A 26,949-nucleotide genomic window follows, 5' to 3' on the forward strand; every position below is an offset into this window, starting at 1 on the left:
CAGGATGCATTCAGCCTGTTCGCTTGTTGGTTTCAGCCAGGGCTTATTAGCCATGATATAATATTTTTCTCTCACAACAAACTAGTATTAGCCGAGCTTATCAGCTCATAAACCAACCAACGAACAGACTGATGGTCTTCCAAACACTGTAGAGGAAAAAATAATAAACACGTGAAACAAGATGATGCGTTACACATTGACCTAGAAGAACAGGAAATATTGTCTTCCAAACGCTAAAGATGGGGATAATTAATAAACAACTAAAAATGAAAAAAAACTGCTCTCAACACATTTGACCTAGAAGAACAGGAAGGATTGCCTTCCAAACACTAAAGAGGAAAAAATAGCAAACAGCTAAAAGTGCAAAAAAAGCGGAAAGAAAATTAACAAACAACTAAAAATGAAAAAATGTGCTCTCAACACATATTTTATTGATAAAGTGCTCTCAACACATTTGACCTAGAAGAACAGGAATTATTGCCTTCCAAACACTGAAGAGGGAAAAAATTAACAAACAGCTAAAAGTGCAAAAAAAATTAACAAATAGCTAAAAGTGCAAAAAAAAGCTCAAGCAGCTAAAAGTGCAAAAGAAAAATTAACAAATAGCTAAAAGTGCAAAAAAGCTGAAAAATGTGCTCTCGTTGAGAGTCGAACTCAAGACCTCCCGCTTACTAAACGGGTGCTCTAACCAACTGAGCTACGAGAGCTTGCTGGTTTAGAGAATTATTTAATATTAATAACTGAGTGTCTTCGCCCTGGCTGTTTCTGGTGAAAAAGGTGATACATTTCCAGTTCAGTCCTATAAAGAAAATCTAACAAAAAGTTGGGAATCTCCATTCAAATTCAGACGAAACTCCAATTTAAAAGAGACATGTTTCACACAAGTATCGAGCCTTTCATTTTGAACCAAACCCGGGTTGGGTTTTCGTGGCATGAGATAGAGGCTTGGCAAAAGGTGGTCACTCATACACCAAATACTATTGTTTAGCGTGGTCTTATTTATATATTTATTTCCTTTTGTATAAGATACTTTAAACATGTGATTAGTTCATCAGAGTTCAACATAAGTTGAACTAAAATGTGGCTTTATTGTTCAAAGACATGGATATAGAACTATACTAAGTAGCAATTTAAGGCATATACAACCAGATTTCTAATTTATTATTTTGCTTTTTTTGTCTTTAAGTTAATCATGTAAGTATAGTGTTTGAAGTCATGCATTCATAACCTATTACAGAGCGCACACAAACAGCCGGTGTTGCTAATCCACTACGGCTACGATAATTTTGTTCCTTAAATTCTCTGTTCACGCCATTTAATTTGGTTTTATGAAGGTGCTATTAGGGTAATTCTAGTTGTATTAATTTGTGAAAAATATCTATACCAGCTCTATGAAGAGACAACTTTTTGCAAGGAGAAATGTAGGATCAATTGTCATGCATGTAATGTATTTATCCTCCATTTATTTTTATGCATCGCTTATTAATAATTTTTAAAATGAAGAACACTTAGCATCAGTGTATCAGCATGAAGTCGACCTATGGACGTTCATATTTGTGTTTCCAAAAGAAAATATATATTTAGTTATGGATAGAATAGTGCACTGGAATATACATTGTTTCATATTGTTGGTTTATATATAGATAACACACGTGAGAGGGTAGTTGCATCAGGATGAAACTAATCTGTTTTTCTTACGTCAAAAACTAACCTATTTCCCCATATCACCACAAATGTTGGCTTGGCATGGTAATGGACACTGCTAAAGATAGCTATCACAACCGGTGGTGGATAAGAGCATCTCCAGGAGCCTTTCTAAATCTCATTCTCTAAATCATCATTTGGAGAGTCATTTGTATAAAAACCATTTTTTATATCTTTTTCTCTCCAACAGTTTTTCTATATCTCATACGCACTCAAGAGAGCCATTCTCGTCTTCTATTTTTTGCTAGCGAAAAATCCAGAATAGAAAATGTCTATATCTAAATAACCATTTATAGAAGCTGTTGGAGGATAGTTTTTCACCAAAATCTCTATTCCTAGCATTTAGGAAGGATATATATATAGAGTATGTTGCTCCTATCACCGTTGTTTGTGCTATATTGGCGATGATAGTCAGCATTATATTGAAAACAAAGATAATCACCATTGTTTGGAAAAACTACAGTAATAACTGAATTTTTTTTTGAAAAAAACTGCCGCCACCTCCTTGAAGCCCACTGAGCCCTCCACCGCCTCCACCAAACCCCCCTTGCTTCCAAGCTCTCGTGGATCTGAGCGACATCAGCCTAGAGCTTCTTCTCCACGAGCACCGTACCACTACAAAGAGCCTCCCTTGCTAGTAGATCCGAAATGGAGAACGACATGAGAGAGAGAAGAAGAGGGAGACATTGAGGAGCGGCTAGACCTAGGCCATTTGTGAGATCAATCTGGACTACCAACAGATTCACGAATAAGTGCGGCACACCCCGCGAGTGCCGCCAGACTTGGGTCATGGGGCGACTCCCTGCTGCCCCCATCTTTGACTAGAACACAAGATCAGACCGAGGAATAGCTCAAGGGTGATTCCCTGTCCTCGTCGAGCATGAACCTACCTTCCTTGGTTCAAGCAACTCGTGACCTAGGGAATCGTGCACCCGTCCACATGGGAGCACCGCTACCTTCAAATCTAACTGACGCTACCATGTGCCCCTCTCCCTGCTAAGATTCCATCACCCATGTTCTTCCTACGTCAGGCGCCATTGCTCGGATTCAAAATCCACTACCGCCCTAACATCAGCGTGCGGAGAGGATACAACAATGTGGAGCACAATGTTGATGGAGGAGTCCAGGTTAGAGAGGATACGGGTGGGGTTGGCGACCATATAGCGGAGGGGATGGGTGCAGAGGGAGGCAAGGTGGAAGAGGAGGTGCGGAGGGGGGCCAGGGAGGATGTTGTGGCTAAGAATGAGAGTAGGAGAGATAAAGTGGGGCGGAAGAGTGATACAAAACCCAAATGAATGCATGCCCAAGCTCTCTAGTTTTATGAGCTGGCGATGAAAGCAGCATCGAGTTTCGCCGTCAGTTCCATAACAAACTAGTGGTGACAATGATGTTCACTACTTGTTCGTTATGAACCGACGATAAAATATTATAGGAAAAACCATTTATATAGTAGTGGGAGTTTTTTTTTAGATGCCCATGTTTTGTTATTAACAACCCACACTATGCATGTGATGCAAAATGAGTTTTTCCTACATCCTTTATGCTTTGATTCCTACTCTCGCCATTGTTTACCGATCACTATGTTTCTTAACAATCCATACCTTGAGACACAAATGTTGTTTTCCTGCCCCTCAATTCATGTCACCACCATTGATTCTTGGTATACACAAGGATCAAGGTAAAAAGACTAAAGGCCTCTTTGACACATCATGTGCCGGCTCTAGCTTCTCCATTTTTCTTTACCGTTTAGTTGGCAAAATTTTTGGCGAAATGCACTGTAGCACTTTCGTTGTTATTTGGTAATTAGTGTCTAATCATAGTCTAATTAGGCTTAAAAGATTCGTCTCGTGAATTTCGTCTAAACTGTGTAATTGATTTTATTTTTTATTTATATTTAATGCTTCATGCATGCGTCAAAGATTCGATGTGACGAAGAATCTTAAAAAATTTAGCCCTTGGTTGTTTTGCAAAATGATGAATGATGATGCTATACAGCTGCCACGAGCTGTGCAAGCCTAACGTGTAGTGCTGATGAATAACGGGCGGGTTAGCTGGCCAGCATTTAACTTCAGAAGTCGAACACAATACGAAAAGAATTCCAAGTAACTCGAGGGGGTCTCTGCAAAAGAGCCGCCTTCCTCCCTAAGCAAGAGCTCCCGTGTTCACTCAATGCTGCCCAAACCTCCGAGACACCCACGCTTCTCTCGTCCCTCCCTTTGTCGGTGTCTCCCTCCCTCACTCTCTCTCCCCCCTACAAATCCCTCTCCCGCATCCGCCGCAAAACCCTAGCCTAAGCGCCTCACCCCTAAGATTGCCGCCGCCGCCGCCCCGCTCGCCCGCGCAAGCTCGGGCGGGACTCCCCCAGCTGGGCCAAGAGCCTCGCCCCCCTGTTCCGGCGGCGCCGCACCGCCACCGCCATGGACATGGAAGTGTACGAGCGCCTCACCGCCGCCGAAACCAGGCACCACCGCGGCACTCCTTTCGGTGAGTCAGATATCCGATTCCCCCCTGTTATCTCGAGGATTTTGCGGGTCCTGTGTGGAGTTTCGAAGATCTGTGGTGGAGGTTTTAATGGGGTTTTGTGCTGCCGCAGATGCGCTGATCGGGCTCGACGAGGTGGAGGGGAGTGATGAGGAGGAGGAAGAGGAGGAGGAGGAGCGGGCGGCCGGTGCCGGGCTCGGGGATGAGCTGCCCTGCCCGTTCTGCGGCGAGGAGCTGGACGCGGTGGGGCTGTGGTGCCACATGGATGACGAGCACCACGCGGAGGCCAATGCCGGGGTAATTTCATCTCGTTCTCTTATGGGAAGATGCAATTTTTACTCTTTTCTACCTACTAGGAGCTCTTCTAGCAGCAGACGGTCGGTTGTTCATCCCATGATGTTCCGCGGAACATTGTTGGGTTTTTATTTCGGTAGGGTATGGGGAATGCCTGCGTCTTTGACCTGATTTAGCTGTCAATGTTAGATCTTACATGGAAAGATGTCATCTTTCGGGCGCGGATGGTCCTGCTCCTTGCATAGAGAGTGTGATTGAGCTGCTTTTATTTATATGTGGTAGATTGGTAGTTGTAAAGATGGGATTTTGGGGTGTGTAAGACACATCTGCTAGTACAGCATTGCATGTATCAGCTCATTTTAGTTCTGGGATTTCTAGTAGCTGTTGGGATGGAATTCTGGGCTGTGCAAGTTATGCCTGCTTTTGTACCAAGCTTGCTATGCTACTTTTATTTGCAGAGCTATGATTCTAGACCCCAAGATGGGATTGTTCCAGTGAACAAGGTGCTTATGTTTATATACCAAGCGTTTTGTTGGGCTCCTTTTAGTTGTTAAGAGAGATTTCAGTTGCAAATGTTGTGTTTTTCTAGTTTTCTTGTCTGCGTTTGAGCCTGATTTTAGTCCTAGGTTATAATTTTCGTTGCAAAGATGTGCTTTTGGTTTTCAAGTTGCTTATGCGCTTATAGAAAGTGTTTGAGCTTCTTATTTTGCTGTTTAGATAATATACCAGATGCAAAGATAGAATCTTTTTTTAGGGTGTCTAAGGTGTTCGTGCTCATATGCATGATGCGTTGACTAAGTTGGTTTCAGATGCAAAGAAGGGATTTTTGTTAGGAATCTTTGGTGCCTCTGCTTCAGCGCATGGCATATCAGCTTGCTTCACCTGTCTTCAGCTATGAAAGCTTTTCTCCCTTAGTTTTACTGTACCCTGAATGTCCAGTTGGTGTTGTTAGATTACAGTTTTTAACAATGCCCTTTAATGTATATATTAGGCATTTCTAATGGTCCATGATGTAGTGTTTGTGTCATTGTGTGGTTGGGCTAACATTACATCCAATGTGATTTATTTTGTTTGGAAATTGTGCTTTTAATTGTAGGATCAGTTTCTGCTTTCTGCTTCTTAATTGTTAAAAGTTTGTTTTTTTTCTTTTAATGATATTTTTCAGCCAAAACATTTGCTCTATGTTAAATAACTGGTTGCATGCTTGACTTGTTTGTTGTAACCTTTTCATTATTTCCCTTGTTTTGTGGCGAAGTACAGTCTTCCATGCACTTTGCATGCAATGTCTCCATTAATCTATTTTCAAGTAGCAACATTTCTTTGTTAGTTGCTAAGAAGTAATTAGAAGATCTTAGTGTTTGGGGCAGTATATTGATCCATGTTCTTATGTAATGATATATACTTGTGTGGTTTGGGGTATTTTCTTTGCAAGCTTGGGTTTCCCCTTAGCGCCACTGGATGGGAATATTTTATGTGGTTTTGTTGGAGTGTTCCTTGAGAGTTTTACAGCAATAATTTGAGACATAAGGGTGGAATTAAGTGCTACTATACTGATTGTGTCATTAGCTGTTTTTCCTTGTTGAGATTTGAATATCTCTAGTTTTGTTGGGCTGTGCATATTCTGCTAGTCTAGTTAATACTGCCGTCCCTCCTCCATTGTGATATACATATGATGCCTTAGCTGATGTTAGGTGTGATGCTCATGTAGTTGAGATGATGATATACATGTAGGAGTTTGCGTGTCACTTCTATTTTGGCATATGAATTATATTGACTATTTGGTTAAAAACCAAAAGTTTCATCTACTTTTGGTAAATATTTGTGCATTTCATCATTGGTTTGTTGGCAAGTGTGTTGTGTTAATGCCCCCATTAATCTAGATCACTGTAACAACAGTGTGGCATTGACACTTCTGAAGATACCACGGTAGTTCTGCTCCATAGTTTTTTATTAAAAATCTCAGTTGTTTTTAACATTTTTAAAATACTGCGAACATGATTACAAACTAGTGAATTAACAGTCACCTTTAGTTTAGAGTCACAGATTTTATTAAGCATTAGACCACAAATTGAACATCAAATTGTGTGGTTCATGACAATGTTACTCATTCGACAGTGGGCAATATCAAGATCAAAACATGAAGACCAAACCTCACTATCATACTGTATCAAGCATTGAATATGACTGCACATAACATAGTTGCATTCTTGAGTTGGGTGTAAATAAGACAATTTTGTGGCTTGTTGGATTTGGATCAAATGTTTCACAATTTTGGGCTTGATTTTTATAGCATTGTAAATTTTAAATTCACCCTTGTTGTGATAAATGTTCATTTATTGCTTGCACATATATTTTCTAGCCCAAAAAATATGCCGTGATGTGCTTGCTATTTGCCTATTTCTGCTATGTCAATGTTGGGCCACTAGCACTATATTATGGTTGTATTCGTTATGGCTGTGATTGTGTGCATTTTGTTAATGTTTAGTGCTTGTGCAATGTAATTGCAGTAGTACTGCTGTTGTAAGGAATTGGCAGATTAGTACATGTGAAAATTTCTTCTATGATACAGCAATTATTGATTTTAGAGTGGGTAATATTTATGTTATTGATTGCTTTAGTTTCATGTTTTGTGGTAAGAAATATGTTATAAAGTTAGCATGCATCTTTGAATGATGGTATACCATGTAAACTGAGCAATTGTGTTAGATTTTGCTGTTAGAGTGGGAAGATCAGATTGGGGGCAAAGGCCACACTGGGCAACAGCCAGGGGCGCCATTATATATAAGCCAATGGGCTGAATTACAGGAGGTGATAGACACCAATAATAGCTTACTATACAGGCCTACCATACATGTGTAGCAATATTCCAACAGCCCCCCGCAGTATCAACCGGGAGAGGATCGGACGTTGAGGCTGGATCGGAAGGACTGGAAGACAGCAGTAGGCAGTCCTTTTGTGAAGATGTCCGCATATTGAAGTGTTGTTGGAACATGTAGAACATGAACTTCCCCGAGAGCAACACGATCACGCACAAAGTGCAAATCAATTTCCACGTGCTTGGTGCGCTGATGTTGAACCGGGTTGGTGGAGAGGTATACAGCACTAATGTTGTCGCAGTAAACCACCGTAGCCTTAGACAACGGGCGATGAAGTTCAGCAAGAAGCTGGCGGAGCCAACATGCTTCGGCCACAGCATTAGCAACGCCGCGATATTCAGCTTCAGCGCTCGAACGAGAGACTGTCTGTTGCCGTTTGGAAGACCAGGACACCAGATTATCGCCAATAAAGGCACAGAAGGCGGAGGTAGAGCGCCTAGTATCGGGGCAGCCCGCCCAGTCCGCATCGGAGTAAAGGAGCAGATCATGAGAGGAGCTGCGAGTGATCTGAAGACCATACTTGATAGTGCCTTTGATGTAGCGAAGAATGCGCTTCAGAAGAGAGAAGTGTTCCTCCCTCGGATCATGCATATGCAGGCAGATCTGTTGGACGGCGTGAGCGATGTCAGGCCGTGTAAGAGTAAGGTACTGAAGACCACCAGCTAGACTGCGATAGAGGGAGGCGTCGGCGACTGGAGGACCCGCCTCTGCAGGTAGCTTGGGGCTCACTTCAATGGGAGTGGCACAAGGGTTGCAGTGCTGCATCTTGGCACGGGTAAGAAGCTCCAAGGCATACTTGTCTTGAGTCAACAGCAAACCAGAGGTATTCCGGGATGCAGTGACGCCAAGGAAATATTGAAGTTCACATACAATAGCAAGTACGCAATGAGGTCTGGGATGCAGTGACGCCAAGGACATAGCAAATTCCTGTTGAAGGGAGGCAATGATCTGCTGAAGCAGTGCCGAGGAGGAGGCCGTCAGAATGAGGTCGTCCACATACAGTAGCAAGTACGCAATGTCATTGCCAGACTTGCGGATGAACAAGGAGGTGTCACATCTGGAACTGCAAAATCCAGTAGAGAGTATGAAAGACTGGAAGCGAGTATACCAAGCGTGTGGGGCTTGTTTAAGTCCATACAGTGACTTGTTCAACTTGCAAACATGTTGTGAAAGGCTGGATCAATGAACCCGGATGGCTGCTGAGAGTAAACTGTCTCTTCCAGAGTACCATTTAAGATGGCATTCTTCACATCCAGTTGATGAATAGACCAGTTGCTACTGATTGCCAGAGAAAGAACAGTGCGAATCGTAGCAGGTTTCACCACCGGACTAAAGGTCTCCTCAAAATCGACACCTGGTTGCTGAGAGAAACCACGAAGCACCCAACGGGCTTTATAACGATCCAGTGACCCATCAGACTTAAGCTTTTGGCGATAAATCCACTTCCCAGTAACAATGTTGGCATTGGGTGGGGTAGGCACTAAATCCCAAGTCCTGTTAGCCGTGAGAGCATTGAACTCTTCAACCATTGCATTCTTCCAATTAGGATCAGCAAGAGCTTGCTTGTAGGATGTTGGAATGGGCGATGGTCCGGCAACCTGAAAAGTGGCTAGAGTGTGGAACCCACTCTTGGCCCGAGTAACCATTGGATGGTCATTGGAGATAGGTGGAATGGGTACTTTCTGAGCTTCTGAAGACCGCTGAGAGACGGGAATCGGCGCAGGAGCAGATGCACGAGAGGCATGCTGAGGAGCAGGTGGTGCCGGCGCGGGATCGCGCTGTTCGATGGAGAGTTCCACAGGACGTGGACGGCGAGTATAGACAGCTGTTATAGGCAGCCTGGTGCTGTAGTCGTTCGGCGCCGATGAAGAGGTGCCCACACCAGCAGCGCCGTGCGTGGAGGGGCCGCACGTGGCGTGCGACGTTGACGTTGAACCGGGCGCGCCGTGCATCGGGGCTGGCCCAGTCAGCGACGCCGGCACTCTTGCAGCAGCTTGCGACGAGGATGGCGCCAGTTCGGTCGCGTCATGCGACGGGGCAGGCCCGTGCGGCGCCGTGGATCCAGGTGTGCCGGGCGATGGGGCAGGTCCTCCTGCCGGCAGTGAGCCGAGCACGCCGGGCAGAGGCGCAGGAGCACCAGGGAGCACCGTATCATCATCTGCAAAGTCATCCAAAAACGAATACGAAGAGGCAAGGGTGCTAGTACGAGCGGCATAAGGAAATGTGAGCTCGTCGAACACGACATGCCGGGACGTGATAATTTTGTTAGACTTGAGATCAAGACAACGGTAGCCCTTGTGATCAGAGGGGTATCCGAGAAAGATGCACTCGGTGGATCGTGGCGCAAGTTTGTGAGGAGTGGTAGCCGATAGGTTGGGATAGCAGCGACATCCAAAAGCCCGGAGGTGGGAATAGGACGGCTTGGAGTCGAACAAAGCCTGGTGTGGAGTGAGATTTTTGAGGACTTTTGTGGGGTGAAGGTTAAAGAGGTGGGTGGCTGTGTGTAAGGCATCGGCCCAGAAGGCGGGAGGAAGACCGGCTTGAATCAACAATGTTCGAAGAATATTGTTGATTGAGCGGATGACACGCTCAGCTTTTCCATTTTGTGGTGAAGTGTGCGGGCAAGAGAGTCGGAACCGAATTCCCTGGGAAAGAAAAAATGAGCGAGCAGCGTGGTTATCAAATTCACGACCATTATCGCATTGGACGAAACTGATACGACACTGAAAATGTGTTAACACGTAGGTGTGAAAATCGTGAATAGTGGAAAAAGTGTCAGATTTCAGTTTCAAGGGAAATGTCCAGAGATAATGAGTGAAATCATCTAAACACGCCAAATAATATTTATTGCCAGACACACTGGGAATCGGAGAAGTCCACAAATCACAATGAATAATCTCAAAAGGGCGCTGAGTGCGCGTTAAAGATGTAGAAAACGGCAAACGAAAATGTTTTCCTAACTGACACTCATGACAAGGAGTGGCAGGTGTTTTATTTGGGGCGACAGAGATGGCGTTGGCTGACTTCAATTGAGAGAGAACTTTGGCGCTGGGATGGCCGAGGCGATGATGCCAAATGTCTTCTGCAAGAGCCAGCAACACTGCGCGAGTGGAGGTGGGTGGCGTGAAGAAAGGGTACCAATCGCCGAAGCTATTGCACCGATAGAGCAGCGCCTTAGTTTTCAGATCCTTCACAGACAAACCAAACGGGTCAAATTCCACAGACACAAGGTTGTCAATGGTAAACTTGCGCACGGAAATAAGATTGGTGACTAATTGAGGAGAAACTAAAACGTTGGATAAAGAAAATTGCCGGGTAGGAGAGGGAAAAACAACACTGCCACGAGCGGTGATGGGAATGGAAGAGCCATTGCCGACAAGAATATTTGTGGGTGTGTGGGAAGGAGAAGTGGAGGAGAGAATACCCTGATCGTTGGAGAGATGGGAGGACGCGCCGGAATCCATGAACCAGTCGGGCTGCTGCAGGGTCATGGAGTTCAGCGTGTTGATCAAGGCAGTGGGATCCCAGGTGTTCGTGGCGGACGTCGTTGCAGCTGCTGCAGGCGCGCCGGCAGTAGGTAATCTGGGAGGGGCGCCAGCGAACATGGCCTGATGCGGAACGCCAGGACGTGGACCAAGTACGCCCTGGGTAGGCTGCATTGGCCACATTTGGAAGGTGCCGGTGTAGGGGTTCAGGAACGGACGGAAACCGCCGGGCGCGCCAGACCTGCCGGAGGATGGCGCACTGTTGCGATTTTTGTTCTTGTTCCTGTTCTTGTTGTTGTTCCGCGGCGCAGAAGAGGACTGCTGGGGCGCCGAAGGGGAAGCGGGCGGCTGGGGCGCCGGCGGCTGATGCGCCACCACCAGCGCCGTTTGTTTGCCAGGCTGCGGGGTCTTGAGGTCCGCCTCCTCAAGTTCCAGCATGGAGCACGCAGTGCTGAACGTCGGCAGGGGATCCCGGATTTGATGAGGGTCCCCATGTGACGAAGAGTCGGACTTAGGCCTCGAATGAGCGTGAGGACCAGAGTCGGCTCGTTGACGGGGAATCCGAGATCGGCGAGCCCGTCGGCGTACGACTTGAGGCGCTCGCTTTAGTCGGAGAAGGAGAGGTTGCCTTGCGCGAGATTGTGGAAGTCCGCTTCCAACGCAAGGGCCCGCGACGACTTGTTGTTCTGGAACTGCGCCTCGATCGCCAGCCAGATGGTGCGGGCGTTTGCGCCGGGCGTCACCACCTTGTTCATCAGCTTTGGAGAGATGGACGAGTAGAGGAGGGATCGGACAGAGAAATCCGTTGTCGTCCACACCGGCGTGACCGGGTCAGGCACCGGCGTACCATCGATGTGGTGACCAGCGCCGAACTTGCCGAGGAGGGTGGTGAAAAGCTCACGCCAGGCACGATAATTGGGCGGGTGAAGTTCCAGGGTGATGGGGAGGTGAGTTTTGATATTGATGGTGGCGAGAGAGGCAGCAGGATTCGGAGGGGCGGCGGCAGGAAGGACTGCGGCGAGGGCTGCAGCAAGAGCCGCGGTGGGATCGGGCACAATCTCGTCGTCGGCCATGGCAAGAGAGAAGAGGGCGGGCCGCCGGGTGGGTGGACGCGTCGTGAGGGGAACACGCGTGGAGAGGGGTGGCGGCGCGAGGAAGAAGAGTCATGGCCTGGGCGCGCGATCAGCGGAAGCGGAGGATCGGGTCAGCGGCTGATACCATGTTAGAGTGGGAAGATCAGATTGGGGGCAAAGGCCACACTGGGCAACAGCCAGGGGCGCCATTATATATAAGCCAATGGGCTGAATTACAGGAGGTGATAGACACCAATAATAGCTTACTATACAGGCCATAGCTTACTATACAGGCCTACCATACATGTGTAGCAATATTCCAACATTTGCTTCCCACTTTCTGTTATTTGCAAGTGATTCCTAGTATCAGGAAATGATCTATTTATTCCCAGTGGATGTTTATGGAAGTTTTTTATGACTTACTTTTTTCTCTCCATTATTCAACTTGGTGAAACACTGCATGCTAGCTACTTTAGCACCCAGTGTTCTAAAGACTATTGATAGCGCCATTATTTATGGAAGTTTGTACCATTTTTCAGTAGCTAATTTTCTGTGCTTTTGTTCTTTCAGGTGTGCCCAATTTGCACAGATAAGGTTGATAAGAACTTGTTTGACCACATCAGCTCAAAGCATCGAGGTTTCTTGAAGGTATCATTACCTTTACATGCATCATAAGTCAATTATTTCAGTTTATATATACTGTGAATCATATATAATTTTTGTTTTTGACTAAAATCTGGAAACTAGATCAAACTTTCATTATTTGACTCCTCAAATTCATGTGCAGGATAAGTGGAGAAATCAGAAAGGTTCATCTGGGGCACGTTATTCAACACTTGCCTTATTGAAGAGAGATTTACATGAGAGGATAAATGGATCGTCTCGTGCTGCCCCAGTCAGCACAGTGCCTGATCCTCTGCTGTCCTCTTTTGTTGGTAACTTTTATGAAGTAGATTTGCCAAAGGATGCTAAGAAAGAGTCCTTGGCTGAGACAGAAGTGGGAAGTGATAACTTAGAGCAGAAAGCAGCAGAGAGGTATGTTCACATGCAATGTAATTCATTTACTTTTATTTCCTGAGAGTAATAATTTGAGATCATTTTTGTTTATAAAGTCGAATCATGACAGAAAATAAGAAAAGAGCTAATGACACTGACTAGACTGCTCCTGTTATAAGCCATAGATATAAAATACCGAAGTTATGTCATCTGTTCCAATTATGCCATTGCTTCACAGTTAGTAGTGGGTAAAATATAAACTTAATAGTGTGGGCAGTCCGTTTGATGTCTTAGTACATGGTGGAACATATGTCGTAGATAGTTCGCCCTGTTCGCTTGGCTTATAAGCCGTACATTTTCAGCCAACGAACAGTATTTTTCTCTCACAACAAATCAACCAACAGTACTTTCAGTTATGGCTTATCAGCCAAGCGAACAGGGCAATATATTGTATGAACAATTTTTTATCAATGACTTATATGTCACGCATAAGAATTCACTGATGTCTGATATTTGCCAGTGTTGATGAGCCTTTGCTCCCTGAGGTCAAGGAGGAGAGAACCAGGAGGAGCCAATTCGTGCAGGGGCTTGTCTTGTCCCTGATGTTTGACGACATCTTATGAAGAGAGCAACCCAAAAGGAGAGTGGAGAAGGCAGCTCTTGCTACCAGCAAATAGGCCTTACAACAAGCACAAGGTGCTGCCGCAGTTGTTGTAACGATTAGCTGATTTGCCATCGGGAGATGGTGACATTGCTCCGGGATAATGGGGAGATGAGTTGTGGATATGGATGTTTCGTAGTATGCATCGTCATTGCATGAATAATAATAGAGTATATGTATTTATAGTTTGGTGGCATCATGGTACCTGATATTATGGGGCCTTGTATGTATATTGGGAGGCCGGGATGGATCCTATCTATCGTAAATCAGCCATTTGATCATGTGCCTGTGGTGTTCTGCTGGAAACCTGGAATGTGCGTAGGTAATAATCTGCCTGTGTGCCGAACCGAGTTTTCTTCAAATGCTTTATTTGAAAAATAAAACGGCATGATTTGGTCAAATTTGGATGAAATGATTCGCGTTCTTTCGTTGCATTCACACTGCCAATTTTCTGTGCTTTTGTGGACAACGGTACTGCGTCAGTTACTCATTTTGCACATACTAATCGTAATGGTATGGATTTTTTCTCTTCCGATATTGAAGAAAGCTCAATATAGCCCCCCAGAATGACAACATCATTCTTGAGCATTACTTGTACGTAACTATTGAATTTAGCACAATACAGATTTAACTGAAGCATAAAAGATGGCAAGAACATTATCATAAAAATAGCTTGGAAGAAACCATCATCCAAGTTGAATAATGAAATAAGTCTCCTACGATGGTAACGATAGACAAACTTGGGTTGCAACATAACAGTCCAAGCGTTAGGCAAAAACAAGACCTTGATGCCTAAACATTGTTATTATAACATGTGTTTATTCAATGTGTTAGGACATGCATATCATGATCTGTACGTCCGTATTGCTACTCCCAACCTGCAACAAACCTCGAAACTCATATATAATAAAGGGGGAGACAAGTGTATGGATTTATGAAAAACCTTAGCAAACTATGCCTTTTAGAGTGCAGTTGAAATGAAGTATCAGTTTAAAAACCTTGCCAGCCAGAATGGTAAATAGAATTATTAGGAAACAAAATTAAATATCAAATTGCGATGATGACTTAATCCATGATGTAAACCATATTGAAACAATCTTGATAAAAAGAATAACACATACCCCATTTACATACTAATTCTAGAAATTGGGTGGACTCAATCCAAACAACAATGCAAAAACGAGTAGACACAACACTTCAATTACTTATGTTCACTGAAGATAAAAAAAGCAAGCTAAGAATGATTTAAAGATACATCACATATTCACATGTATATCTTAATCCCCAAAACAGTTAAGAACGCAAAGCTAAGAACGCGTACTTATCAACTGGAGTACTGGACTACAAGACTTTGTCACAGTTAAGTCGTCGCTGCGTATAGTCTGCCATAAACGTGTTTGGGAAACCGCGTGTTCCAATCTGTAGCTTTTTTCATCCCAAGTGAGCTTCTAAATTGAATGCCTTGGAGTTGCCATTAGTCAAATCTGCTAATTTTTAATTTACACATGATGAAGCTGACTTTATGCCGTGAACTCCACACGTATTGGAGGGCTTGGTTTTGACTTAAAATGCTTATTAGAAAGGGCTATGTCATGCTGTTTTCCTTTTTACTGTGTGGGTTCTCAATGCACATGAAAATTCAGTCAATTATATATTCCTGGGGAAAACTCAGTGGCGTTTAAAGAAAAAAAAAGTCATTACAATACAGAGTCTTGTTTGGACTAGCAAACCCATCACCTACATTTGCAAACAGCCAAACACACGAAAGCATACATCTGTACACCATGCTGGTACAAACAATGGCTATGCACATGACACACAAACATACTGGTACCACATCACACAATTAACACAACCTGGAACGATTTTCCAGGGCTTGTGTGCTTACTGGAAGTCGTTGGGGTGACCTGATCCTGGAAATCCAGAGCAGCTGGGTCCCTGATCTTGCTCAGCCATTGATGGCATCCATGGCTGTGCAGCAGCAGGGCTGGTTGATTCAGGTTGAGTTGGGTTACGTGGCCCAAACATAAGTTGAGCTTGAGCAGAGGCTGATGCACCTGAGTCCTGATACAGGTCAAAGTTCATGCCCGCCAACTGCAAAAAGGAATGCCCAGCCGTTCAAGAATGTGAGCAAAGCATCTGTGAAGCAATGGATATGCAAAAGAAGAGGATGCGTTTTGTGGTTATCTGCATCACCTCAATTGGGCAAGCAAAGTCCATCATGCCTTGGGGGTTTTGAGGCCAAGGTGAAATTACTTGCTGCTGACTATGCAGTGGAATTCCTTGGCCTGTCAAGTTTAGAAATCATTTCATCAGGATAGCTGTGTAAAGTTTAAATTCATCATATCAGAATAACTCAGGGAACAATCAGTGACCTGGTAATGTTTTTGAAGAGTGAACAATTCATTTCTGGAAGTAAAGTACCTTGGCAATAACGTGTGTTTAGATAATCAGGATCGGCAACAATGGGACCACAGTCTGCAATTTGGTAAGGTGTTCCATGCTCGCCCTGGGGCAAATTTTCAGCTGTTCCAGTTCCTGGTAAGTACATCACTGTATCAGAAAAACTCACACAGAAAACACATGGAAAGGACAGACATAAGAGGAAAATGTTTCTAAAAAAATATAATGGGGGAACAATCACGAAAATAATGTGAGAGAACATTCATCTTTTTAAATCACAGTACCTTGGTAATAGTGTGTGTTTGGACCATTATTAGGAATGGTGGGACCACAGTTTGCCACTGGGGAAATTTGTCCCATTACATGTTCATCGTGGGCCAAATATTCAGCTGCTCCAGTTCCTTGGAGGTTTAAATAGAAATTGCAGCCTCAGACAATCAGTTGTACTGAGGAATGTAAGAGCAGTCAGAATTTAGAAAGTGATACCGGAGTGACCTTGATATGCAAGCTGATTAGTAGAGAAAACTTGTTGTGATGCACCCACTGCTAGAACAGAAGGTGCAGCAGCAACATCTGTGCTTGAAGAGACCGGCTCAGGAAAATTGCCATTCATTACAAAATCAGGTGAAATGTCCTTCAGTTTTTCATATGCATGCAATCTCCATTTGTTCACTAAAGCCTGCAACACAAACAAAGTTCAGATGTTGTTGAACATGGCCACGATAGTATTATTGGTAATATGGTGATCATGGGTTCAGTGTGTACCTTCTGAGCTGTGTTAAATCTTTGGCATGCAACATACTCATGTGGGAATGCTGCTCCGACAAGCTCATGCACGCAATTAAAGAAAAGCACAACGTTGCCCTCTTTACTGTGGTACCGTTTGAGTTCTTGCCGATCTTCGAGAACACACTCCCTAGCATGCTCAGTCAGTTTTGACCAAGCATTTTGCTGTTTTTCCATCTCGAGGATCTGCATGATTTAAAACAACATCATGTGAATGAAACAGATAGCTGCAAAACAGGGGCATACAGGATAATGCATTTAGAATTCTTTACCGCACGAAGCTTGTTGGAGTCCTCATTCAAAGCCTTCAAGAAGCCCCCCACTTTATAGATTTGCACCTTCTTAAGCCTCCTGTGGTAAGCTCCATCCCTGGCAATCTCCTCTAAGCGATATAGGTCATCATCTAGTCTTGGAGGGTGCCTCTTCTCATTTGCTGAAAAAAAAAAATGATCAGACTAGACTAATACAAATTCAGAAACAGCAATAAACCTGACAATATGAAAAACCAGGTTCATACGTTTGTTTCTGCGGTCGAGAACTTTCACAGGCTTCATGATGGCTTCCTGAACCCGACCACAAGTCTTTTTGTTCTTGCAAACTCTTGCTGCCATGATGACGTTTTTCCTGGATGACCCTTCCCTGAAACGGATCTGGCTAAGTTCAGCCATTCCATTGGTTAACCATACAGTCCCCAGGACAAGATCGTGCCCGTCCCGACCTTGCAGTATATGCTTATCAAACTCATCTTCAGTCCAATTGTCCCAGCATTTGTTGGAGAAATCTCCACGGAGAACCAAGATCTCAATTTTTGCTTCCGAAAGCGCACCAGATTCTACCACCTTGTCACCTTGAAACATGGCAAGTTTGATAGCTGCATGGTTCTGAGATGTTAAGTTCTCATCCGTGTAAACAGGTGGCTCCAAACCATTCAGGAAACACAGTCGCGTGTTTGTGTTTGATCCATTAGCAGCAATATGCTCCTGATTTGCCTCTAGTCTGAAACACCAGCATGAATGAAAGTGTGATAAGCCCAAAATCAAGTAACATATTCACCTGGCATTTTTTAAATTCAGCACACACGTACTTCGTTTCATCACATAGCAACAAGAAATTGATGTTTCAAATATTTCTCTTGTTAAACTGGATGCAAAGGAAGTATTATATGGAAATGGCAACTTGATAACAAGCAAAACAGGAGATGCATAGTACAGTTCAGGTAGAAACAAATTTGTGGGTTCATTACCTTGTCTGTTGATCAGTGTGGTGATTGGAACACAGGCGTGACAATTGTGTCTGTCATAATTTTTATATAAAGAGTTTTATCATGAGTATGAACATAAACTGGATTCCATAGACAGGGATTTACAGATATCATGTATGGAAGGTATTAAGATAATCTAACCACTTCATGGCGGAGACCCTCGATCTGCTCCTGAAAACTCTCCAGCTTGCTACAACCATAGAGAAGAGAAAGGATTAAAAATAGTGATAATGGAAATAAATGCAAATAAATGTGCTTTGATGTGAAATAATACTTGTGTTAAACGGATGAATTCTATAAAATGTATGTTACTGATCCTGTCCCTAGTTGCAGGAAGCAGTGGTGGTAGAATAATTACAAAAAGTTACAAACCTTTTATTTTAGGGATAGAAAGATTTGCAGATTTCTAATGAGTATCGAAACTTCATAAGAGAAGATGGATGTGTAATATATGAACTATTGAATGTGAGAAACACATAAATAACTAATTTTTGAACCTAATCCTGGTTGATTGCACCATAAAATACATGCCAGAGAAAATTTTCTGAAACTAATAATAAAAAACTATGGGCACTCATGGCTCACCTACCAATCGATCCAATCTCTCTTTCTTGAAAAGCACTGATAAGTACCTACACAAAAATTTTGCGCTCTCACAAAAACTCATACACCAATTGTTGTGCTAACCATAGTACTACTGCTCTAAGTGATAAAGGCAGATATCCTTACATCTGAGGGAATAAATCGTATGGTTATAAGAAAGGTAGGGACTTGCAGCAAGAGAAGAAAAACTGTACCTGGAAATCATCCCATGATACTTGTGAAAGGTGCAGTCGACATATCTCTGAAGCTGTGAAATCACAGGAGCAATGAAACCAGGGCAGACAAAATGCTAGTAAGAGAGTCTAGCAGAGGAAGACATTGCTATGCTAAAAAGCTAAATGCAGGGCCGGAATTTTTCCATTTTCTAATAAAAAAGAAAAAGGGGCAGAGGACAATAATGGCAAACATATATCTGAATATGATCTTAGGCTAGATCTAGATCTGTAGTCCTGCACTATAATGTACTAGTACCTTTTAGTATCCTTCCACAAAAAGGGTTCATTTTGGTCAATTTAAGGAGGTGCTCAGTAACTGTGAACACCAATTTCAGCATAGGTGGCAAGTGAGCAAATCAGACAAGAAATACTAGTAACAATTGTTGTAAGGATGGGTCGGAGGAGTAGCTGACCATGCGACCGATTTGGGAGATGCTGGCCGTCACCGTGGTCCTCCTGCGCGCACAGAGAGCAAGATGAAGAAGCGCACCCAGGACCAGGAGATTAAAGAAACAGAAGTGGGTGGGATGGGAGCACTCACGCTCGCACCAGGAAGAGCACCACGAGCAAGGTCTGCCGCAGCCTCCGCCACCTCGGTGACGCCACCTGGCCACTGCCGCCGCCGCCGGCGGCGGCGGCGGTCGGCACCACCGGTGCCAGCTTCATGCGCTTCGCCGGCGGCTGCGGAACCAGCCCCCTCTCCCTCTCCCTCTCCCTCTCCTCCCTCTCCATCTCCCTCTCCCTCTCCCTCCCCCTCCCTACCCCTCCTCCCGTCAAGGTCAAGCGTCGCTGTGGTACTGCCGCGGAGCACGGACAAGCGTCGCTGCGTCAGGCCGTTGATTATTCCCGTTGTTATATAGAGGATCGAGGAGGCGGCACTCGGAGGCAGCTGAGTAGCAGTGCCGCCGCGGCGGGCGGGCGGCGAGGGGGAACGGGAAACGCGGATTCGGTTCGGCCACGCGTCAGCCCAAAAGCGCGTGGGCGCCACCCATCCCGGCCGCGGCCGCGGCCGCGGCTCGGCGAGGTCAGCAGAGTTGCGCATGCTCCCCCTCGCTCGCTGGGACTGGAGATTGAGGGATCTTGGCTTCCTCGCCTGGCCACGGAAAGGACAAAAGGCATTTTTTCTGCTTCCAAAAAGAGAGAAAGAAAGATAGGATAAAGGACGCGCGGGCCGCGGGCGGAGATGAGCCGACGTGTGTGTGTGTTTGTGTGACACTGACACCACAGTACTTCATGCTGATTCATTTCCATGTTTGGAATTTATTTTTGCTCTGCCAATCATGGAGAACTTATTTGGCAATATTTCCTGATATGTCATTACTCATTACTGTGTTTATGGCACATGGAACCCTACCATCCACAATCACTAACAGTAACATATCAGACAGGTGGTATATCCTTTATTGTAATTTATAATTTGTAATAACAAGGAATTATTCATCTCCTATCCTTCTTTTCCCTTTTCTTCCTTTCTTTTTTAGTTTTTCCAAGATTTTGTCCTCATAGATGCTTATAGCTAGGAAATCGAGGGTGATTTGGGGTTCATGACATGAATGTACATCCCTTTCTCTAGGTGAAATAATGTCTAAGGGACAATTTGGTAGAGCTCCCCTTCTTGATTCTTGATCTTTACTTATTGATTCTAAGGTGAAGTGATTTTGGTGGGGACTAGGGTGAAGAGCAGGTGAGATTCGATTATGAAGTGATACTGATGGTGATTGAGTGGGGAGCGGTGGACAGTGGTTTTTTTTTTCTCTCTCAGCTTGTAGTGTAAATGGAGAAACGATTCTCGTCAGCTTACCACTAAAACCCAGTTGCATTTTAATCGTTTGGTAGGGATCTGCAAAATGCACTCCGACGAGCTGGGATCAAAGCTTTGTCAAACTAACCATAATAATCCCGTAATGCAAGGATGTCCATGTAAACCATCAACAATATAGTGACTAATAACGAGAATAATAAATACTCCCGCGATTCTAAATTATAAAACGTTTTAGCTTTCCTAGATGCATTCTTTTTATTATGTATTTAGACATAATGTATATCTAAGCGTATAACAAAAGCTATATATTAAAAAACCAAAACAACTTATAATTTAGAAGGGAGGGAGTATGGTTTTATAGCTTACAATAATAGCTCTCTAGCCATGAAAAACAACTTGATCTAAATACAGTTAAGGTGTGATACTGTTACTCCCTCCATATTCTTTATAAGACAGCACACATATATCAAGGTTAAACTTTAAAATCTTTGACCAATAATTTGACTAAGAATTTTGAGCTATAATAATTCATACTCTATAGTGTTAGTATTGTGATGAAATATACTATCCAACTATAAAAAGTTTATAGACATAAATAATATAATGTAAAATAAATAAATGTTCAAATAGTAATTTGAAATACGGTGTCATGCTATGTCTTATAAAAAGAAAATGGAGGTAATATTGTTCGAAGAATTTGACATTTAATATTCATGCTATCATGATCACACTCCGCTATGCTAAACAAGAACTGTGTTTTAGATTCTTGTTTTTATTGTAAGTTTCTTCTTTATTATTTTGCCTCATACATAGGATAAATATTAATTGAATTCAAGTGCCTGCAACCAACATGGCCGCCGGCCCCTAGATTAATGTATATTGGTATTATATTGGTCTATGGAATACTTTTACTTAATTAGTATATGTCGTTGTACTAGCAAACATGATAGTGCACTCTAAGAGAGGTTCTGTTTGGCAGAGCTCTCAGAGCTAATTCTCTACTGAATCCAGCAGGAGCTTTGCCAAACAGTTTTTCAGAGAGAAGTGATTCTCTGTTGATTCAAGTGATTCTCTGAAATGAACTAATTAAGAGGCTGAGAGTTAAAAAGTAGCTTCTCCTGATTGTGTGAAGTGATTCTCCATCGCGATTTTGAGAGTTTATGTTAAAGAATCAAAGAGAATCACTTTCAGCCATAGAACTACTTCTCTCAGAGAATCAGCTTCCATGGAGAATCAGAATCAGATGGAGCTCTACCAAACAGGCCAAGAATGTATAACTTGTCGCATGATCATCTGAATGACTTGACGCTTGGAGCTTTACTTAATAATTGTGCCATACGTTTTAATTTGTCTTGGAATTAAATTATGTACCACGCATGGCACTCTTATAAGAACAGAGGGCTTAGTCATTTATCTAATGATCGTGTCATGCATTCTAATTTGTCTTAGCATCGGATTCTGCAGCTCCTTGTATGGGTATGGGAGAGTGATGAACCAAGGAAACGCTACAGACTTTAATATTAGTTATAGATACATATACTCATGTACGTAAATAGTTTCCATGTTCATGTTGGGACATATAAGCACATCACATACAATCCATAGAGACACACCTTGCAATAATGCCTTTGACGGAAATTGAAGACTCTCAATTTCAGAAATGGGGTTCTTTCATTCGTTGGGTAGACTAAGTAACCATTGTCCAATAGAGACCCATCAATGCAAAGCAAGTACATCTTAGGTTGCCCTTATCGGCAGGCTCATTAGACCACCTTAATAGACGAGAGAAGAACAACACATATGATTTGACAAAGTAGGGTGGAGAGAAAAGATTAAGAAGATAGGGGGATTCTTCTTGGTCATGAGTCAAAACTCTTGTAATCCACACATCAAAGCAACTCAATAGATATGTTTCAGAAGAAATGGAATATTTTGATTTGAAAATAAAGAAAACTAGATAGTTTAGTTTTAGTGGTTTGTGGACGTGGTCATGTTGCAATTACCATAAGTTTCACATCCGTACTCCAAATCAAGCGATCTGTGTGCTTATTTGGATTATTTTGACAAGGGATATGTCATGGCAATCTACTATATGTAATTTGACCCCCCATATTATTGTAAGTACAAGTACTTTTTTGTATCCTCAATAAAATTAAATCAAAACCTCTAGATTAGATGTTCATAGGTTGCAAAACACGTCAACATACCAAACTTGTGGAATAATAAGTGATAATACTAAGTCTATTGAATTTAAGTGTAGCATATGCCTCCTACTTTTGGCAAAGCTTGCATGTCAGAAAAATAATACTCATGTTACTTATGGTGATGATAAACTTAACATTCACTAGCATGTTTAGTTCATTTATTCTATAAAAGCATATTAATGTAGCAGAAATGAAATTCAAGCAAGTATAACAATGCATGCCGACTTTAATCAACTAAATATTTTGTCTTGTCAACATTTAAAGCATATTCATAAACATAACTCTGGATGCAACTATGATAGTGAATCACATATATTATGACCTCTTGGTATAGGACAATTAGGGTATATGGATATTCATAAAACAACACATGCCAAAACCATGGATTATAGTCAAATGTATTGGAGAAGCATATTGTGGCTTGTGCATTGATGGTATATATGATGAAACTTGTGAGGTAATCACTAATGATGTTGATGCATCTTTGTTCTTCATGATGAAGAACTTGTTTGATTATTTGTAGTCTCACATAGTCACTTATTTTGCATGGTTATTTGCACCATAGTGAATTATAAGAAATACCATATTGAACAAGAATAGGGCATGATGGGACAATTCTAATACATTAATATTGGTTGCTCCCTGGAGTGGTGTGCAAAAGTGGTTTGTGCTTGGTTGTCATAAGGAAGCCGAGTGGCCAAGGAAAGGTCGGGCGGCCTGCCTTTTGCAATGCTTGACTATGGGATAACCATCATTGGAACTTGGATAGTGTGGATAGCCTCCTTATTAGTGTTCTTTGTCATTGACAATGGTTATTATGGGATTGTATATGCCCAATGATGATGATGGGCCTATGCACTTGACCGAGAGCTCGATGCTAACACAAAACACAAATTTATATAGGTTCATTCCCATCTAGTGAGGTAATACTGTAGCCCTATACATGGGCATATGGTGTCCTCGGAGGGAGTTCATGTATCCGTGGACGTTGCTTGGTGAGGCTTGATGTGGGATGCTGAGCAATGTCAAGGGATGCTGTCTAATGAGGCTATGTTGAAGGAGACTCAAATGAATCTAAGGGATGTCACGGTCTAGGGATCCATGCCCATCTTATATATGTTGGAGGTGAGAGGCTAAAAGCTCTAGTTTGGTTTTGGTTAATTGATGAAACCCTAAGTGCTAACCTAGTTTATCAAGATGGTTATGAGATAGGTAGCACTACTCCAAGTGATGAAGCAATGGCGAAGATCATGACAATGGTGATGGCATGGTGATGGTCAAATGCTTAAACTTGGAAAAGAAGAAAGAAAAAAAAACAAAAGGCTCAAGGCAAAGGTATAAAATGTAGGAGCCATTTTGTTTTAGTGATCAAGACACTTAGTGAGTGTGATCACATTTAGGATAGATAGCCGTACTATTAAGAGGAGTGAAACTCATATCGGAATGCGGTTATCAAAGTGCCACTAGATGCTCTAAATCATTGCATATGCATTTAGGATCTAGTGAAGTGCTAACACCCTTGAAAATGTTTGTGAAAATATGCTAACACTTGTGCACAAGGTGATACACTTGGTGGTGTTGGCACATCTACAAAGGAGGTGGTGTTTGCAGGATTCGGCGCTTTCAGGAAAATGGAATGCCTATTTTCTATTGCGCCGGATGCAAATTCTTGTGGTTGGCACATTGGAGCAAGGGTGAAGAAGTTAGAAGTGAAAACGAGTTGATCGCGAAGACGCTGGCGTCGGTCAACTGACCGGACGCTGGGTCTGAAAGCACCGGACCCTGGCAGCGTGCGTCCGGTCAAACTGACGGGTCTGCACAGTACCAAGGGTATTGCACCGGACGCTGGTCTGTGTCTGATCAAGGTGGACCAGACGCGTCCGGTCAAAGAAATACGCCTCGGGGAGCTTACTGGAAACGACCGGACGCTGAGGATTCTGTGTCCGGTCAGTTTTAGCCGGAGCGTCCGGTCAACTATGTAGCCGTTGAAATCTGACGAATAGCGTTTGAAGCTAGTGACACGTGGCATGAATCAGTGGACCGGACGTTGAGTCCAGGGTCCGGTCAATATGACCGGAGCGTCCGGTCAAAGCGCGTTTTGCCCAGTGAAGGGGTATAACGGCTCTATTTGATGGGGGGCTCTATATATAGCCCCATGACTGGCTCAAGCTCTCTCTCTTGCACATTTTCATTGACATAGCAACCTTGTGAGCTTAGCCAAAGTCCTCCCACTCATCTCCATCATTGATTCATCATCTTTGTGAGATTGGGAGAGAATCCAAGTGCATTGCTTGAGTGATTGCATCTAGAGGCACTTGGTATTCGTGTTGCACTGTGGATTTCGCTTGTTACTCTTGGTGGTTGCCACCACCTAGACGGCTCGGTGCAGCGGTGGAGGATAGGCATGAGTTGTGATTATTCGTGGCTGTCTCCAGTGATTGTGAGGGGAGTTGTACCTTCCCCGGCGGAGCGCCGAAAGGTAGCTCTAGTAAATTGCTCGTGTCATTGAGTTACCTCACTTGTGGGTCGGTTCTTGCGGTGTCCTATTGTGTGGACGAGGTTTGTGAAACACCTCTTAGCCGCCGAACCACCAAGTGTTGGTCGACACAACGGGGACGTAGCGTGTTGGCAAACACGTGAACCTCGGGAGAAAATCGATTGTCTCTTGTCTTTGGCATTCTCCCGGTGATTGGCTATATATTCATCTTGTGATTGGTTCATCCTCTACACGTCGGTATAATCACCCTACTCACTTATTTACATTCTTGCAAACTAGTTGACACAAGCTCTTTAGTGTAATTAGAATTGAGAGCTTGCTTTATTATTTACATTCATCTAGTTGAGCTCTTTAGAGTAGCAAGGTTGAGAGCTCTTAGTGAGTAATTACATAGCAAGTTTGTGTGCCTAAGTAATCATTGCAACTAGAATTGTTGGATAGGTAGCTTGCATCCCTTGTAGAGCTAGAGCAAGTTTGCATTACGCTATTTGTCATACTAATCAAATTGCTCTAGTTGATTTGTAGATTTTTAAATAGGCTATTCACCCTCCTCTAGCTATATTAGGACCTTTTAGAGGCTAGTTCTATGAAAGATTGGTAAACGACATGTAGGCCGAACATAGGCAATGGTTTGGGGGACCTTAAGAAAGGAAAGGAAGCATACATCCCTAGCATTTTATTATGACAAAATGGGCGAGACAAAACTCCAGTTCCCAGCACCAAAAGGTAGCCAGAATAGAGATAGAGACTAGAGAGCCAGGATAGATGGCGGAGGAGGGAGGAAGAGGCCACCCTCCACGCAATTTGAACCACCATACACAGGCATATATACCGAGCTGTGGAGAAACAATTTTCAGGCTGGTCAGAGACGGCAGTCACGAAGATGCGCGAGGAGTTGCCGGCAGTGTAATAGGAAATGCAGCACGAAGTTCCTGTTTGCAAAAGAGAAGTTGAAGCCGTGTCAGAGAAAAATGAACCATGCTGACAGCGTCTGAACACAGCTAGAAAAAGGTCAGAAGAAAGAGACTCGATAAATTATAATTATCGTCCTATGTTTTTGCACAGAAGCTGCAAGGGTGACAGAACGAAAATACAGCGAAAAGACTCTGCCTTTCCACGGTATCACCCATACATCTTCTCGGATTTTTCCTTGCCTCTATGACCAGGGATTGAAAAAAGTTCGTGTTATTTGCGCGTCCATGGTTCACAGAATCACAGCTCTCTGTCATAAAACAATACAGTTTGAGCTTAACAATTTAAAATTTAATCAAATATATAACAGAACTAATACAATCTATGATACTAAATAAGTATTATTAAATTATTTTTAAGTATATTTTCATAGTATATATGTCTATTTAGAGTCACAAATTGCAACACCCTAAAATTTGCAATATTTTGAAAATAGGTGAATTGGATTTATTTATGCCATAGTGTGGGCATGCAACATAGGAAAATAATAAATTTTATCAAATTAAAATCAAATATAAGGTTTACCTACATGATTATGCATTCATGCTGCTGCATATTATTTTTGTACTGTGTGGTTTGAAATCAGATTTTAAATTGATTTGAATTTGCATTTAAAATTTGTTTGGAAATTGGTTTAGAAAATAGAAAAGATTTCCTTTCCCTCCCTTGCTTTCGG

General features: G+C 43.1%; 2 protein-coding genes and 1 non-coding gene across 7 annotated transcripts; 1 reads left to right on the forward strand and 2 right to left on the reverse strand.

The window, feature by feature from the left end:
* Window positions 1-633: 633 nt before the first annotated feature.
* On the reverse strand, window positions 634-707 carry TRNAT-AGU (transfer RNA threonine (anticodon AGU)). Its single transcript has one exon. It is a non-coding gene; the product is annotated as a tRNA-Thr (tRNA).
* Window positions 708-3,859: 3,152 nt separating this feature from the next.
* On the forward strand, window positions 3,860-13,851 carry LOC136504881 (protein DEHYDRATION-INDUCED 19 homolog 2-like). The gene is made up of 5 exons (XM_066499917.1): window positions 3,860-4,188; window positions 4,298-4,482; window positions 12,484-12,561; window positions 12,701-12,948; window positions 13,430-13,851. Exons 1-5 carry the CDS (start codon window positions 4,122-4,124, stop codon window positions 13,530-13,532), a joined length of 681 nt encoding a protein of 226 aa, XP_066356014.1. The 5' UTR covers window positions 3,860-4,121; the 3' UTR covers window positions 13,533-13,851.
* A 1,339-nt stretch (window positions 13,852-15,190) lies between these two features.
* Window positions 15,191-19,970, reverse strand: LOC136504135 (calmodulin-binding protein 60 A-like). Of its 5 annotated transcripts, none has more exons than XM_066499001.1 (14): window positions 19,380-19,970; window positions 19,252-19,294; window positions 18,818-18,870; window positions 18,606-18,652; window positions 18,162-18,210; window positions 18,003-18,052; window positions 17,277-17,755; window positions 17,032-17,192; window positions 16,739-16,945; window positions 16,469-16,652; window positions 16,258-16,374; window positions 15,995-16,108; window positions 15,767-15,858; window positions 15,191-15,664 (listed from the first exon to the last, which is right to left on the reverse strand). In XM_066499001.1, the coding sequence occupies exons 1-14, from the start codon at window positions 19,878-19,880 to the stop codon at window positions 15,455-15,457; spliced, it is 2,307 nt and encodes a 768-aa protein (XP_066355098.1). In that variant the 5' UTR covers window positions 19,881-19,970; the 3' UTR covers window positions 15,191-15,454. The 5 variants fall into 5 exon arrangements, with proteins under 5 accessions (XP_066355098.1, XP_066355097.1, XP_066355101.1 ...); XM_066499000.1 differs by having other exon boundaries at window positions 16,460-16,652; XM_066499004.1 differs by lacking the exon at window positions 18,606-18,652 and having other exon boundaries at window positions 15,192-15,664; window positions 16,258-16,401; window positions 19,380-19,585.
* Window positions 19,971-26,949: the final 6,979 nt, after the last annotated feature.

The sequence above is a fragment of the Miscanthus floridulus genome, chromosome 14, assembly GCF_019320115.1.
Source record: "Miscanthus floridulus cultivar M001 chromosome 14, ASM1932011v1, whole genome shotgun sequence".
Lineage (NCBI taxonomy): Eukaryota > Viridiplantae > Streptophyta > Magnoliopsida > Poales > Poaceae > Miscanthus > Miscanthus floridulus.